Source organism: Natrix helvetica (assembly GCF_964273705.1).
Source record: "Natrix helvetica genome assembly, chromosome: 3".
In the NCBI taxonomy this organism is placed as follows: Eukaryota; Metazoa; Chordata; class Lepidosauria; order Squamata; family Natricidae; genus Natrix; species Natrix helvetica.
Window position 1 is genome coordinate 61,595,095 of NC_138549.1, and position 17,648 is coordinate 61,612,742.

The 17,648-nt window shown below is 38.2% G+C and overlaps 1 protein-coding gene across 1 annotated transcript in view; it reads right to left on the minus strand.

The window, feature by feature from the left end:
• Nucleotides 1-17,648, minus strand: part of KIFAP3 (kinesin associated protein 3) — an 85,591-nt gene that overhangs the window by 52,188 nt on the left and 15,755 nt on the right. The window contains exons 9-11 of the mRNA XM_081947352.1: nucleotides 12,610-12,788; nucleotides 11,208-11,370; nucleotides 905-1,005 (exon numbers count right to left, since the gene is read on the minus strand). Coding sequence (XP_081803478.1) covers nucleotides 905-1,005; nucleotides 11,208-11,370; nucleotides 12,610-12,788 — 443 coding nt within the window. The remainder of the gene's footprint in view (nucleotides 1-904; nucleotides 1,006-11,207; nucleotides 11,371-12,609; nucleotides 12,789-17,648) is intronic.

Consider the following 17,648-nt stretch of genomic DNA (forward strand, 5'->3'; position numbering starts at 1 on the left):
GTGTGTGTATAAAAATATATTTTATTGCTGAAATGTTGAATTATAGGTTCTTGAAAAAGCAAACATCCATTAACATCTCTTGAAAGTTTCAGAATGCCTTCACAGTGAGAAATCTGAATGCTAAGAACTTTATAACAAGCAATATAACCCAATAATAATATCATAAATTAATAACAATATTGTATTAAAGATATATTTCACAGTCAAAATTTATGGTGGGAGATTTCCACATTTATGTATCAAAATTTCATTACAGAATATGAAGTAAATACTGTGGATGTGATCCAATCTAAATAGCACTGTTTAAAATAAAGTTAAATTTCTAAATGATTGGACTCCAAAAATACTAAACAAAGGTTAATTTGTGCAATAATTAGATTCATGTTGTTCATATGTGTACTAAACATTGACATATAACTAGAACAGAAAACTATCAACTAAGCAGAATTACCAACAAAAGAAATGTTTTGAATGAATCAGATTAAGAATATTAAGTTACTGAATATATCAATACAATCTAGTGTCGTTATTGAAAAATGAATGGAAATATAAAATTACAAGAACCTGAGTGTTATTTAAAAATCTCAACAGTAAAGTAGGATAAATATATCCCCAAAAGTTGCCCTGTCTGAGATATTTATAAAATTCTTTTTTTTAAAAGATGTGTTTAAATACTATCATTATAATTTAAATAGTGTAACCATAATATTAAAAAAAATAGTTCAGCATTTGCATGTAGAATTAAAGAATATTCAACAAAACTGAAAGGACAAAACCAGCTACAGAATTAATATCATATTACCCTGCCCTTAAACTCTACTTGGAGACCCACCGGTTATTGACCCTTGCTTGAATTTAAGGACGTTTAAGATAGAAATAGTATGAAGAAGCAAAATATACCTACCTGAGGTATACAGTCAGTATAAGCAAACATTGATTTAAAACGATCATCCATGCTTATATGATAGAGAATACACATAGCAACTTGTTTATAATTTTCATTTCCTGGGGGAGAAGGAAAGAAAAACATTTAACAATGAGCATTTATATGAATTACTGAGTGGTGCAATGGCCTAGAGGTGCAGCTCTTGCCTTATAATTAGAGAGTGAGTTCAAATCTAGATAGCAGCAGATATTTCTCTCTGTGGGCACCATGAGAAAATATCAGTTGCAAATTCTTCACTGGCGACAGGAAGGGCATCCGGCCAGTAAACACTCCATCCAGTTGCCCTGATTCCACCTTGATACAAGAGATTACAGCAGGGGTGTCAAACTCAAGGCCCGGGGTCAGATGCGATTCGCAGTGGGTTTAGATCTGGCCCGAAGGGCTGTCCTGGAAACAGCAATGAACCAGCCCATGTTGCCTCTGCCAGTTCCATTTTCACTGGCAGAGTGTAGCAGGAGACCATAGCAGACAAAAATGGAGCTCGGGAACCCGTTTTCACTGGCAGAGCACTCGGGCCACCCCAGGCACCCCCCACACGAGTGACATCGAGCTGGCCACACATCCCCTGGCCATGCCCACCCCAACCCCCTGAGGTCAAACATAACCCTGATGCAGCCCTCAATGAAATCAAGTATGACACCCCTGGATTACAGGGTCATTAAAATTATACACACACACACAGACATAGACACAGACACAGACACACACATATGCAGGTCTTGGCGTATTCAGGTCTTTTCCTGTGTAAGATTGAGAGTATCTTGGCGACATTTCGACAAGGTCCTACTCGCCATCTTCAGGCTGGTGCCTTCAGCTTCATGCTTCTGCGAGCAAAGCGTGATCGGAGCTGCCGTCTTTCTATAAATATTGGTGGGGGGTGTGGAGTGCTGGCTTTGTTGCTGTAAGAGGGTTGGTTGGCTGTGTTGTTACATCTTGATTAGTTGATGGAGTTGATGTATGCAGATTAGTCGGCTGTTTCGTAACATCCTGTGTGGCTGAGGTACTAGCTGTGTGCCCATTAGTCTTTTGTGTTGTAACAACCTGGGTAATGGGCTGTGTGATGACATCCTGAGCTCTAGCATAGTGATATCCTGAGTCCTGTGCTGCAACATCCTGGGAGGTTGGCTGCATTGTAATATTTTAAGAAACCCCAAAGAAAAGATCCAGCTAGAAAATCCAGCAAGGAGTCTATGAAATATCATGCAAAATCTGCCCAGCAACATACATTGGACAAACTAATAGGAGAATAAATGCACGCATCGCAGAACACAAGAACGCAGTCAGAAAAGAAGAAAAAACTTCCTCCCTTTTTCAGCACCTTAAAGCAACAGGACATGAAATTGATTTTGAAGGAACCAAATTAATCTCCAAAACTGAACACTTCAATAAGAGAATAATTATGGAAGCCATCAAAATAGAAAAACACCTCCACAACATGAATAAACATGACGATACCTCCTGCCTACCAGACATCTGGAAACCAGCCCTACTTAACAAACAAGTCCCAGCCATGAAAACCGACACCGGACCCAAACAACTCAGGACGCCACCACCAATCACCCTCATCAGACTCAAACCCAAACCCATCCCATAGACGAAATGCAATCACCATCCAGAAGCCAAACCACGGCGGCATCACCAACTGCTACACCCCCCTCTGACTCCCACACAAACCAAACTTGACACACGCCATGAACTCATGGCCAGACTGCAAACTCGGAGCCAAACCAAAGCCCAGGATGTTACATCACAGAACTCAGGAGGTTACAACGCAAAGGCTCAGGATGTTACAACGCAGCCAACCTCCCAGGATGTTGCAGCACAGGACTCGGGATATCACTACACTAGAACTCAGGATGTCCATTATCCAGGTCGTTACAGTGTGTGTGTGTGTGTGTGTGTGTGTGTGTGTATTTGTGTGTATTTGTGTGTGTGTGTGTGTTTTCGTAGATTTTCACAGGTATAGGTATGCTGGTCTTGTTGTATTCGGGTCTTTTCCTGTGTAAGATTGAGATTGTCTTGGCAACGTTTCGGCGAGGTCTCACTCGCCATCTTCAGGCTGGTGTTTTCGGCTTAAAGCGTAGTTGGAGCTGCCGTCTTTCTATCAATCTTGGTGGGTGGGTGTGGAGTGCTGGCTTTGTTTCAGTATGTGGATTGATTGGCTGTATGGTTGTATCATGATTGGTAGATTGGTGCTGATTGGTGCTGGCTATGTGTCCATTGTTTTGTGTTGTAATGGGCTGGGTGGTGGGTGGGGCTCGTTTGTTGACTAGGGCTGGTTTCCAGATGTCTGGTAGGCGGGAGGTATTGTCACGTTTATTCATTTTGTGGGGGTGTTTCTCTATTTCGATGGTTTCCATAATTATTCTCTTGTTGAAGTGTTCTGTTTTGGAGATTAATTTGGTTCCTTCAAAATCAATTTCATGTCCTGTTGCTTTAAGGTGCTGGAAAAGGGAGGACGTTTTTTTCTTTTTTTCTGACTGCGTTCTTGTGTTCTGCGTTGTGTGCATGTATTCTCCTCCTCTTGAAAGAACCAAATTAATCTCCAAAACAGAACACTTCAACAAGAGAGTAATTATGGAAGCCATCGAAATAGAGAAACACCCCCACAAAATGAATAAACGTGATACCTCCTCCCTACCAGACATCTGGAAACCAGCCCTAGTCAACAAATGAACTCCACTGACCACCCAGGTCGTTACAACACAAAACAACAACGGACACACAGCCAGCACCAATCAGCACCAATCTACCAATCATGATACAACTACACAGCCAATCAAGCCACCTAATGAAACAAAGCCAGTACTCCACACACCCCCATCAAGATTTATAGAAAGACGGCAGTTCCGACCACACTTTAAGTCCAAAACCCAGCCTGAAGATGGGGAGTGAGACCTTGCCAAAATGTTGCCAAGACAATCTCAATCTTACATGGGAAAAGACCTGAATACAACAAGACCAGCATACCTACACCCGTGAAAATCTACGAAAACAAATATCTTACCCCTACGGGGAGGAAACCTTCCTGCTCACCAGGACCTAGAAGAAACTTGAAGTCCGAAGAGCCACCATCTTATGTGACCTCACATTCCTACGCAACTGCCGAGATAAAAGCCTGATCCCCACATGCTTCCAACTAAAATTCCATTCTAAAACCTCAGCCACTGAAAGGATCCTGAAAAAAACCAAATTAGCCCTAATCAGAACCAACTCCACAGGAAAAGATTCCTACTAGACCAAACCAACCGGGACTTACTCACTCTTCACCTCAAACTCAGCAACAAAATCCATTCAGCACTCTTGGACAAATCCACATAACTAGCCCTCTGGAGAGCCGAAACAGAAACCTCCTACAAGTCAGACATACACACCAACAAACTCCACAGACTAGAAAAACAACAGAAGCCCAACCCCCCTTCACAGCAACTCATGAAACAAACAGTACACAACATATCAGACAGAACCCTCACCACAACTGAAACCAATGTCCTTTCCAGAGGATTCAACTTTGCAGTCCTCCTAAATGCATCCCCACTGAAGACATCATATGCAGAGTTGAAGCTACACTCACCAAAATCAACCCAGATGAAGCCAATAAAGTCAGACTTGCAGTCACCAACGTCTTTTGCTCCAGCAATCCACCCAGAAGCAACTTACAGCAAGAAGAACAAAAAGCACTCACCAACCTGAGGAAAGGCAACAACATAATCATTCTCCCAGCAGACAAAGGTAATGCCACAGTGGTGATGAACACATCTGACTACCAAGCCAAATTATCCAACCTACTCTAAGATCCCACTTACAAACCTCTAAACACAGATCCTACCACCTACCTGGAAAAAACCACCAAATCTAAAATAAAAGCCTCTCCCATCAGTGAAGAGATCCAGCAAAGAATCATCCCGAGAGAGAAATCTTCCAGATGCCCCAAACTCTATGGCCTCCCCAAGATACACAAAGAAGGAACACCACTCAGACCCATAGTCAGCTCCATAGGCTCACCTGTACAGAATCTTGCCAAATTCCTCACCAAACAACTCCAACCCTACGCAGAATCCATCACCTCACACGTACAAAACTCACTCCACTTTATAGAAACAATAAAGAAACAAAACCTATAACCCAGCGACCTACTCGTGAGCTCCAATGTCATATCCCTCTTCACCCAAGTGCCTATAAAAGAAGCCTTGACAGCTATCCAGAACAAACACAACCCCCCTAAACACATCCTGGACCTGATCAACCACTGCCTAACCAACACATACTTCATTCATAATGGACAAAGAAACAAACAGATAGAAGAATCACCCCTCTCACCCGTCATCGCAAACGTATACATGGAACATTTTGAAACTAACACCTTAGATAAATCTGAACATAAACCCAAACTCTGGCTTAGATATGTTGATGACACTTTTGTGATTTGGCCACATGGGAAAGAAAAACTGGACAACTTTCTCACACATCTCAACAGCCTACACCCCAAAATACAATTCACTATGGAAATAGAAGCAAACAACCAACTTCCCTTTCTGGACGTCCTAATCTACAAAAAACCCAATGGCTCCCTAGGACACACCATCTACCGGAAAAAAACACACACCAACCGCTACTTAAGCGCATAATCCCATCACCACCCTACACAAATCAACTCTGTAGCCAAGACCCTCATCGCCAGAACCAAACGCCTAGCTGACAAAGACCACCTGAAAACTGAATTACACACTCTCACAAATGTATTAATCTCCAACGGATTCCAAAGAAAAACAATTACCAATCTAATCCAAAGGGAGACTCCCCCCAAGAACCAAGACACAGAATAGGACAACAACATCACCCTCCTCCCTTACATCAAAGGCACCACAGATAAAATCAGCAAAATTCTCCACAAACACAATATCAAGACAGCCTTCAACACTGACCAAAAAATAGCCAACATCTTAAGAAACCCCAAAGACAAAATCCAGCTAGAAAACCAAGGAGTCTATGAAATACCATGCAAAATCTGCCCTGCAACATACATAGGACAAACGAACAGGAGAATAAATGCAGGCATCGCAGAACACAAGAACGTAGTAAGAAAAAAAGAAAAAACTTCCTCCCTTTTCCAGCACCTTAAAGCTACAGGACATGAAATTAATTTTGAAGGAACCAAATTAATCTCCAAAACTGAACATTTCAACAAGAGAATAATTATGGAAGCTATCGAAATAGAGAAACACCACCACAACATGAATAAACGTGACGATACCTCCCGGCTACCAGACATCTGGAAACCAGCCCTAGTCAACAAACGAACCCCACCCACCACCCAGGCCGTTACAACACAAACAACAACGGACACACAGCCAGCACCAATCAGCACCAATCTACCAATCATAATACAAACACACAACCAATCATTCCACTTATTGAAACAAAGCCAGCACTCTGTCAGGCCTGTAATTCTGTTCCTTTTAGGATCTTTGGCCTGCCACATAATTAAAACATATATATTATGCTGTTTCATTGGTATAGTAGTTGGGAGGAGGGAATAGAAAGGAGTAGGATTGTGGAATGTATTGTTATGGATTTCTTAGAAGCTCAAGGTCGTCTTTTGTCTCCGCACCTCGACACCTGGCCGGAAGAAGAAGGGTGTACATGCCAGCGTGGAAGATGAAGATTGGACCATGTGATGAATTATGGGGTGTGGGGATAGATGATGAACTTTTAACTTGGGAAATTCACCGGATGTACCTTAGAGTTGAAATTTCAACAGCATAATGCCAACATGCCTGTCTTATTAAATTGGAGTTTTAAGGACTACTTTGCCTTGGACAATGATTTAATTCTGCATGATATTTGGAACGCTGACACACTCCACACACACACACCAAGATTTATAGAAAGACGGCAGCTCCGATCACACTTTAAGCCAAAAACCCAGCCTGAAGATGGCGAGTGAGACCTCGCTGAAACGTTGCCAAGACAATCTCAATCTTACACGGGAAAAGACCCGAATACAACAAGACCAGCATATATATCAATTATTATCAATTATTTCCCATTTGGTTAGGATTTCCTGCTTCCCCAACCCATCAATTTAAGTGTATTAGTTCTATGAATAAGATTTGAAAGGATTGATAAAGAGTTGTATACAGAGTGACGTAGAAAAATAAAATTATTTGTGCAGATCACATAGAAATACTTTAGGCACAATTCAGTTAAATATTTTGGACAATGTGAATGAAAAGTACTTTACAAAATCTTATTACATTATGGAAAAATTCTATAAAATTATACCTTTCTAAGCAAAGTATATAGAACATAAACATTCTTTCCAATAAATGTGCAATTTTGGATGAAAATAATTTTTCATATGATCCTACAATATACTGTACTTATTCAGAAACATTTGTCCTTAATCTTCAGATAATGAAAATACTTTTGAAAATCAAGCAAGGAAAGTTTCTGGAATACTCACCTTACCTTCATGAGATTCTAAATATTTTAACAAAAAATGTTTCTTGAGCTGTTATTCCTATATTGTTTAGCCTTATTGAACTACCTGATTCTCGTGTTTCATAAATGATTTTATTTCTTTTCTAGATATAAAAATGTACTTCAAAAAGGAAAAAAACCTAAAAATTTACCATATCCTATTTAACAGCTTAGCACAAAAGCTTTGGGCTTAATTGTGGTCATAAGTTGAAGACTATCTGTATAGCAATAAATCGGAATAATAATGAGCTCATTAATAAATATTGTGTGAATTTCATTCAATTGTCTTTGCATTCATAATACAATTCTGAAATATTTGTTCATTCCCAGATGAGGTCAATTAATCCTCAAAACATCAGTCATTAGCAGTCATAACTAACTATTCTATATAAGATATTGCCATTATAAAATATACTCAGTAATTTATAGAAATAATACTGTTTCAATTTGCAGCTGTGGTTCATCTGGAAGAGTTCATCTGGAGTGGAAAAATGTTGTCCCTTGGGCTATTTTCACATATTTTCAACAAATTTAAAGTTCCAGCTATACATATCTTGGATCTCAAGTTTAAAATTATTCTAAGCTTTTGAACAATAAGCCACAAAATATCAGTTGTGGTGCAGAACTATTTTATTCTGCTCATTAGAACACCATTCCCATAATTTTAAGGCTAGATTTTCTAACTTGGGACTTGCCAACCTTCAAAGGCAATTCGAAACATCTGACCTAGAGAATGCATTGCAGAGACTGAAAACTCATACATAGATGCAAGAAATGTATGCTTCTGAAGAGTCAAAATGTGTTAAGAGAGAAATTTAGGAGTTGTTTCTTGGTATATGAAATGCTTTCTCTTGCCGACTTCAACCATTCCAAATAAACTATAACTGGATTGACACATGTGCACACACATTATATTAAGCCAGAATAGTTTGGTTTTCACTTGGTGTTATGTGTGACTCCAAGTACTATGATTTCTAAACACAATGGTTTAAATCAGCCTTCCCCAAACTCAGTGTCAATTCCCTACAAATTCCTCTTAGGGAATTGGGGGTTAACTATGCTAGTTAAGCAATTCTGGAAGTTGCCCTACTTCTAAAGTACCTAAGTTGGACAATTTGGTTTAAGTCTCCTGCTGATTGGTTTAATAGTTTTTAGTGGGTTTCTTATGCTTTTAATTATTTTTATTGCTTTTGTATTTTTCATTTCATTATGTGAGTTGGGTGGCTACATGAATGGAACAAATTACTGTCATATGTGAAATGCCTACTGAATATTGTCAACTACTTTTTACTTTCACCTAAAGTTGGCATTAAAAATCCAAACGCCATGCATGGCACAGGAAAAAGCATTCACCTCTGACGGAGCCTGCTCCCAAATGACAAACTATGGTAAATGTGAAGAGGAAATCAACTACAATAAAATAAAAATAAAAATTGGAGAGTCCAAACTAATCTGTTCAGAGACTTCTGGAGATTCTTTGGATAGGTCCTTACTGGGCTAGACTGAGTTGAAAAACGAGACTCAGCAGAGAGCAGAAGGCGTGGCCAAAGAACTCAGTCTCTGGACAGATAGACAGAAGTTAACCCATGCTTGGACTCTTCAAGCACCATACAGGAGAAAAATAAAATTCGCAGATTCCACCAAAAGTTTAATGCACCTACAATTCTGCATCACTTTGGTTGCTTAAAGGAAAAGAAACCCCACACCACTGTCATTAATTAATTAAGATACTGAATTCAGAAATATAATTTCCTTAGAAACATACTGTATTTTTCGGAGTATAAGACGCATCTTTTTCCCTCAAAAAAGAGGCTGAAAATCTGGGTGCGTCTTATACACTGAATACAGCAATTTTCGCCTCCCGAAACCCCGCCACTTCACCAAAATGGCTGTGCATAGCTTTTAAGAGGCTTTCAGAGTGCACCTGGGGGCTGGGGAGGGCAGAAATTAACAAAAAACAGGCCATTTTTTGCTCAATTTTGCCCCCCAAACCTCAAGGAGCACTCTACGTATAAGCCTCCTAAAGGCTATCCATGCCCTTTTTTTGGACAAAAAAATGGGCCCGTTTTCACGAAAAACAGGCTATTTTTTGCTCATTTTTGGCCCTGGGAACACAACTGGGAAGTATATACGTTACTTCCATTAGGTTGCTCTGCAATACCAGAATACCCATTACTTACACTGTTCCTGCTACATAGAAGGGGTCTAATTGTTAATTCGTTTTGTTTAAAATTCTATTTTATTTTGCTTGGTTCTGCAGGGTGGTGGGCGAGATCAGATTTTATAGTAATAACCTGCTTATTTTCACCTCATTATTTTCTGAATTTGTAATGCTGGAAATTGGAAACTGGAAATACTTGAATTTGTAATATGGGAAATTGGGCACCAAGATTCTTTGTAAAGTTTGTGTTATTCTTCTTAGAACATCTTTCTGAAATTATGTCAAATTAGTCCAGTCTGGAGAATCCAATTTGAATGTATTAGAAACCTGCTAGATGAGATAAAGAGATCATCTTATTAGTTCAGTTATAATTTAGGTCTGGGAAAATGAAATCAGAAGTTATTGCTGGATAGATTGATTGATATAATCTATTGTTAAGTCAACCATACTGAGTCCAGCAACTTTCTAGATAAGGTGTTTATTTCCTTTAGCCTTATTAAATGAGACACAGATACTGTATAATGTCAGTGTCATTCAGAAATACTTAATACTACTTACATTCAGAGAGAAGAATTTTTTTAGCTAATACTTTTGTAATTTTGAGAATAGGTTACAAGTGCTGTAACAAAATGACTGTCATGGAAAAGACTGCTTCCTATTGGCTTCATTGGTGAAAAATCACTAATAACTTTGATGTGTATATAAAATTATACAATAATTATTCTGAAAGATAAAGCAATTTCCAGCACCCTTCTAGCTCTCAGGATGCTCTACCACTCTAACATCTTTCCTTTCCATTCTCTAAGCAGGCATGAATGCTCCCAAACAAAACAATGGATTGTAATGACCTAATTTTATTTCCAACATCTTTGATACTTGTAGGGGCCAGATGCATTTCGGCAAAGAAAGGGGGTGGTAAAGGCTGTTGCTTTATGGCATGCCAGTTTCTCACTCAGTTGGTTCAAAAAATTCAACTGAGATGCAAAGCAGACTGGGATCAATCACAGCATCTGTATTTATATTGATGCCTAATAAATAAATGTAGGGCTTGATCTACTATCTGTTTTTCTCAATGACTTGTGTAAGATGATGATGGCTTGCAGAAAATGTATTTTTTATTAGATTTTTCTTCCATCTTCATTATTTTATAAGTAACTCAAGGCAGCAAACATATTTAATATTCCTTCCTCTCCCCCTTTTTCTCCACAGCAACAACCCTGTGAGGTGGGTTGGGCTAGGAGAGAATGACAAACGAAGTCATTTGGAGAGCTTTAATGCCTAAGGTGGCACTAGAACAGTCTCCTGGTTTCCAGGCCAGCACCTTAACCACTACGCCAAACTGGCTCTAAAATAAATCATAATAAAATAATAAAATGAACAGATTTTACAGATAAAAATATTATTGAATTTACTGAAATATTCTGATACTTGTAGAATACTTATGAGAATATGTCAGGAATTTTACGACAACATAACCAAAGATATTCAGACATTTAGAGCTAACATGTTATTATGCTAATCAATAGAAAAATATAATTCATAAAATTCTAATAAACAATGGAGCATGATTATTAGGACCAATGATAAGTTTCATAGTGAGAAGAGAATTAAATCTACCTAACAATGCAGTGAGTTTTGGAAGAAGTCCAACTTGCACCATCTTATTTCTCAAGCCTGTATCAAAGGAAAGGTTCAGTAAAAGTCTAAGAGTAATATTCAGAAGATCTTCGTGTTCACATGGTATCATTTTCACTAGTTTGTCAATTATATCCATTTCAACCTATGGGAGAAGTATGGAAAAACACAAAGACTTTTTGAAATATTGCTAACATTTAACACAAACTGAAGAAAAAATGGATTGATAGACAAATATCTCTCCATTATGTACCAATAATTATATTAAAAAGGCTTGTTGGAATTTTTCATGAATTATTTATAGATTTTCTTCATTCATCAAGTACAGATAATTTAACTAGCCTCAATACATTTTAGTATATTAAGGTGAAATAGTTACATTTTCAATTTGTTTACATTTTCAATTTTTTCCATTTTCCATTCAATTTCCATTCTGAGATACTGTTTATCTGCTTTAGGGAACAAGGTATTATTAGTAATATGTTGCTTCAATTTAAGTATATCATGTTCAAAAATGTATCATTTGAAATTACGTTAAAATTTGCATTTTGTTTTAAAAGAGGTGTTTCCAAATACCTATAACCACTATCAATTCAGAAGATACATTTAATCAATAAATTTACTCAAAATAACTTGTTAGACATAATTCCACAGACTTACTACAATAACTAATCTACAATAATTTAATATACTATATTTTTCAGAGTATAAGACACACCTTTTCCCCCCCTAAAATTGAGTGAAAATTTAGGTGTGTCTTATAGACCGAATATGGGCATTTTGGGCCTCCTAAACCCTCCATGTGTCTCATGTTTGCCCTCCCCGGCCCCCAGAAGCACTCTGCAGTGCTCTGCATGTTCTGTTTTTGCCCAAAACAGGACCGTTTTTGAGCTCCCAAGCCCTTCACGTGTGGCGTTTTCACACTTCCAGGCCCCCAGAAGCACTCTGCAGGCCAAAAAAGGGACGTGTGGAGCACTGCAGAGTGCTGAGGGCCGGGGAGAGCAAAAATGCAACACACGGAGGCCAAACCTTTTTCTTTCTTGTTTTCCTCCTGTAAACTTAGGTGAGTCTTATAGTCCAGTGTGTCTTATAGTCTGAAAAATATGGTATACAGGATTTTATTGTCTGAATATCTGAGACCAACTTATACCAGTTGAACAATCTATTCCAACACATTATGATATAATTTACTACAAGTCATTGTGTCTTTTTAAGAAAGAAACCTGAAATTTCAATTCACTTGCTCCACTTAATGAATTTGAGATTCTTCTGCATGGTAAGAATGTTCCGTTTTTTAAACAACTATGTGACTTTTCCCCTCGGAAACAAATAAAGCAACAAAATGTCTGATTTCTATTTTCAATAGAAAACTATAAAATTATACCATATCATTTTTGTTTTCCATAAAGATGCTGAGTTTCTTCAGAAATGACACAACCAGTATTAACAGTTCAAAGTTATCTCGGTCAAGAGCTTTCACCAACATATGGACAATATTCTTGTTCCTCATCTTTAATTCAGTCCGAGTGTCCTCAGCAAGATTTAGCAGCAAATAAAGAGCAACTGATTCATCAGCAGGCAAAAATAAAACACACAATTGAGAGAGTATGAGTATTCTCTGGTCACTTTTTAATTCATGAATTATTTAAGCATTTGGGCCAACACAAATATCTCCTGTACAAAGTTAAACAGAAAATAATTACTAAAAAAGAATATTCTGGTTTTATTAACTAGCCTGTTTCAGCAAAATATAAGTTTATTGGAGAACATGTATACTCTTCCTAAAATAAACTCTAATTATCATAATATAAATTAATATGGATTATCCCATATTATTTTAATATGAGCTCTTCCTCTTATTATATCCATTAATACCAACTCTTTTGTACATGTACTATATACTGTGTATAACATACTGAACTTAATTAAACTCAAAAGATAAATCAACACATCTGCATTGTCTATCTCAAATGTGTGCTTTTTCTTTCTTCAAAGCTTTTCAAAAACCAATTTTATGCATGTAGGCCCTATTAAGTAGACCAGACCAAGAAACAGATCCAGTGAAGAACTAAACTATTTCTTAATTAGAACAGCTATAATAAAATGTTGAAAGTCTGAATGTGCTACATTTCCCCCCCCCCCTTTTATCTTCACTAAAATTGGGGAGGGGAGGGGACAGAGGGCTCCCTGAGACATTTTCACAATTTTTTCTTGGTCATGTTTCCTTTATCTGATTGTTCCCTTGGTAGCATACCTTCCTTCTGACCAAGGCTATCCTCTTTATCCACTACAATGCAATGCCTTTTGGTTGTACTAAACGTAATCATAATTGTTAGCGATTAAACCAATAAAAGATTTAAGTGACTTTACTTCTGTTAAACATATTTTCTTCATTAAAATAATAGAAATTAATACATATTAATATTTCCAACATATTATTTCATTTGTATTTTGAGCAGAAGTCAAATTAATTAGCTGCACTTTCAAATTACAATCAGATTACATACTTATAAATTATACTTTAATTAATAAATACTGGGGATCATTCCCATTCCAGAGTTACCGCAATACTTCCTGACTTTCAAAATACAAAAATTTGTAAGACTTATAAGAAGAAACATCAGGATACATATAGAGGATGAGTATATGAACTTTCCTGAGGCTGGTGATTGGAGCTGGCTACAAGGTGGGAGTCAGAGAGACAAAGAGGACTAGATAGTAGCCCGCGTGCCTCACGGCGCACAAATCATATATCTATAAACCAAAATAGCAATAATACATTCTGGATTAGAGCACTTGAGATTGTGATTTTATTTTATTTCAAAATGACTGGCTTAGTTTAATGTAATAGCTGTTTTGCACCTGTCTTTCGCAGTACTCTTTTCAAATTTGGATACTGTCCCCTTTGTAAACAAATTACTAGTCTACATGGACAGATTACCTAGCTAGAATCTCTAATCTGTGCTCTCCAAGCAGAAATTAGGTGCCCAATTTGGCCATTCCACACTATGGAGATGCCACGCTATCAGCCCCCTCTACCGCAAAGATCCTGCAGGAGAAGAGCAGTCTGGACAACCCTGGGATCTGGCAGGGTGAGAGCTGTGAAGCATAAACACAAAGCTTTTGCTGTGACCCAGCATAACAGATATAGTGCCCTTGCTGACCTTAATGGGGACACTAAAGAGACGGGTCAAGGTAGTTATGCTAATGATGACTCAAATAAGCAGGGGATCGTGGTCCAAAATGAAGAACTTTCTTTGGAAAGGCGAAATGGGGAGCCAGGTATCACACATCAGTCACACAAGAACATCAAGGTATGTAAAAAGAGAAGTCACCTTCTGGTTGGTGATTCAGTCATAAGGGATGTAAATTTAGTAAAAGATATGGAGGTTTTAAAAGAGGTCAGGTGTCTGCCAGGTGCTACTGCCAGCAGAGACAAGAGGCGTATTCTTAAGATAATCAAGAATGCAAGTTAAGGACTGTGATGTTGATGCTATTATACAACTTGGCACAAATGATCTGTCCCCAAAAGATGTACTTTCTGTGAAGAATTATTTCCAGAGCTTGGGGTATGAACTGAGTAGTGTAGGTTGTAGGCTTATCTTTTCAGAGATTTTACTAGTATACAAAAAACAAAAAGTGAAGGGCCAGCATGTAGCAAAGTTTAATGTGTGGCTAAAGGAGTGGTGTAAAAGGGAAGGCTTTGGTTTTATTAGTCATGATGCCTGCAGCTGGTCCAATGAAAAACTGCACAGAAGAGATGGTTTGCACGCATCCAAGAAAGGGACTGAGTTACTTGGCATTAAATTCACAGATTTTCTGGATAAACATTTAAACTGAACAGCGGGGACAGAGAATTAATTGATACAGAACATTTCTGTTCCCAGCAATCTAAAACTCATAGGATTATCAGTGCATGTAACATAGATTATCACTCCTGCTGTCAAGCAAAAGCAAGCATTTAATAGTGAGTGCCATACCATTGTATGAATCATACAAGTGGCAAGAAAATAGGGGCAGTCAGGCATAACCCAGGTTATGTAGACAGTATACACAGGGTCAATCAAAATGGACTCAAATTTTTATACACCAATGCACAGAGTATGAGGAATAAACAGGGTGAATTAGAAATTCAAGTAAATGAGGGCAGATATGATATTGTTGCCATTACAGAAACTTGGTGGGATGAAACCCACAAATGGAACATACAGCTAGAAGGATTTAAATTATTTAAAAAAATAGACCAAATAAAATCGGAGGTGGAGTTGCACTATATATAAGAAATAACTACATCTCTACAGAAATAGAGCACAACAATGATGAGAACTATCTTGAATGCATTTGAGTCAATATTAAAGGTTGTGGGGGAAATGACATTGCCATAGGTTATACTACAGGCCACCCAACCAAGCAGAGAAAATAGATGAACTTTTTGCTAGTCAGCTAACTAGGGTATGTAGGAAACACACCACAATAGTAATGGGGTTTTTAACTACCCTGACATCAACTGGGAAACAAACTCTGCACCAAGTGGAAGATCCAATAGGTTCCTAACAAACCTAGCAGACAACTTTGTTTCCCAAAAAGTAGAGAAGGGAGCAAGGGGATCGGCCATATTAGACTTAATTCTCACTAACAGAGAGGAAATGATAGAAGGTGTTGAAGCCATAGGAACCCTGGGGGCAAATAACCATGCAATATTGGAATTCAACGTTATGCAAACACAAGTAGTAGAACAAAGTCAAACTAGAGTCTTGGATTTTAAGAGAGCTAATTTCAATAAACTTACAGAGAGCTTGGGAAGAATTCCATGGATGAGAATCCTCAAGGGGAAAAAAACTCAAGAAGCTTGGGAAATTTTGAAAAATGAGATTACAAAAACTCAGTCTAGCACAATACCACTGAAGAAGAAAAATAACAGCTCCCAAAAGAAACCAGCATGGCTGCATAAAGAACTCTCTGACGAATTGAAAGACAAAAAAGTTAAGTATAAAAAGTGGAAAGAAGAGGACATAACTAAGGCAGAATATCAGCAAATAGCCCGAGCCTGTAAAGTTGAAGTAAGGAAACCTAAGGCTCACAATGAAGAAAGGCTTGCCACAAAAGTAAAAAATAACAAAAAAAGCTTCTTCCAACATGTTAAAAACAAGAAAAAGGTTAAGGAAACAATTGGTCCATTGCTGGGAGAAAGTGGCGAGAAGGTGACAAGCAACAGGGAGAAAGCAGAACTATTTAACTCATTTTTTGCATCTGTCTTTACACAAAGGGATAAAACAGTCCAACCTATCAAAAACAGCACCACAAAAATCAGATTAGGAACACAAAATTGAAATAGGGAAGAAAATGGTAAGTGAGCACCTGTCTACCCTAGACGAGTTCAAATCACCAGGACCGGACGGATTACACCCCAGGGTTCTGAAGGAACTGGCAGATGAGATCTCAGAACCACTAAACTATATCTTTCAGAGATCCTGGAGCACAGGGAAACTGCCAGAGGACTGGAAAAGAGCTGATGTGGCTCCCATCTTCAAAAAAGGAAAAAAAATAGATCAAGGAAACTATAGACCTATCAGCCTGACCTCAATACCAGGAAAGATTCTGGAAAAGATAATAAAGCAACGAATTAGCGAACACCTAGAAGTAACTAAAGTAATAGCCAAAAGCCAACATGGGTTTGTCAAAAACAGATCATGCCAGACTAATCTTATTGCAATCTTTGACAAAGTTAAAAATTAGTGGACCAGAGGAATGCCGTCAATATAGTTTACTTGGACTTCAGTAAGGCATTTGATAATCATAATCTACCACTAAATAAAGTAGAAGAATGTGAGTTGGACAGCATCACCACCAGATGGATTTGTAACTGGCTGACCAACCGCACTCAACGTGTAGTCCTCAATGGAACTGCATCTACATGGAGGGAAGTATGCCGTGGAGTACCCCAAGGCTCTGTTTTAGGCCCAGTACTCTTCAACATCTTCATCAATGATTTGGATGAGGGAATAAATGGGGAACCCATCAAATTTGCAGTTGACACCAACCTGGCAGGAATAGCCAACACTCCAGAAGACAGGCTTAAGATACAGAAGAATCTTGACAAACTTGAACGTTGGGCACTATCTAATAAAATGAAATTCAATGGTGAAAAGAGTAAGGTTCTACATTTAGGCAAAATGCACAGGTACAGTATAAGTGGTACCTTCCTCAATAGTAGTAACTGTGAGAGGGATCTTGGAGTCCTACTGGACAACCATTTAAATATGAGCCAGCAGTGTGCAGCAGCTGCCCAAAAAGCCAACACAGTTCTAGGCTGCATAAATAGAGGGATAGAATCAAGATCACGTGAAGTGTTAATACCACTTTATAATGCCTTGGTAAGGCCACATTTGGAATACTGCATTCAGTTTTGGTCGCCACGATGTA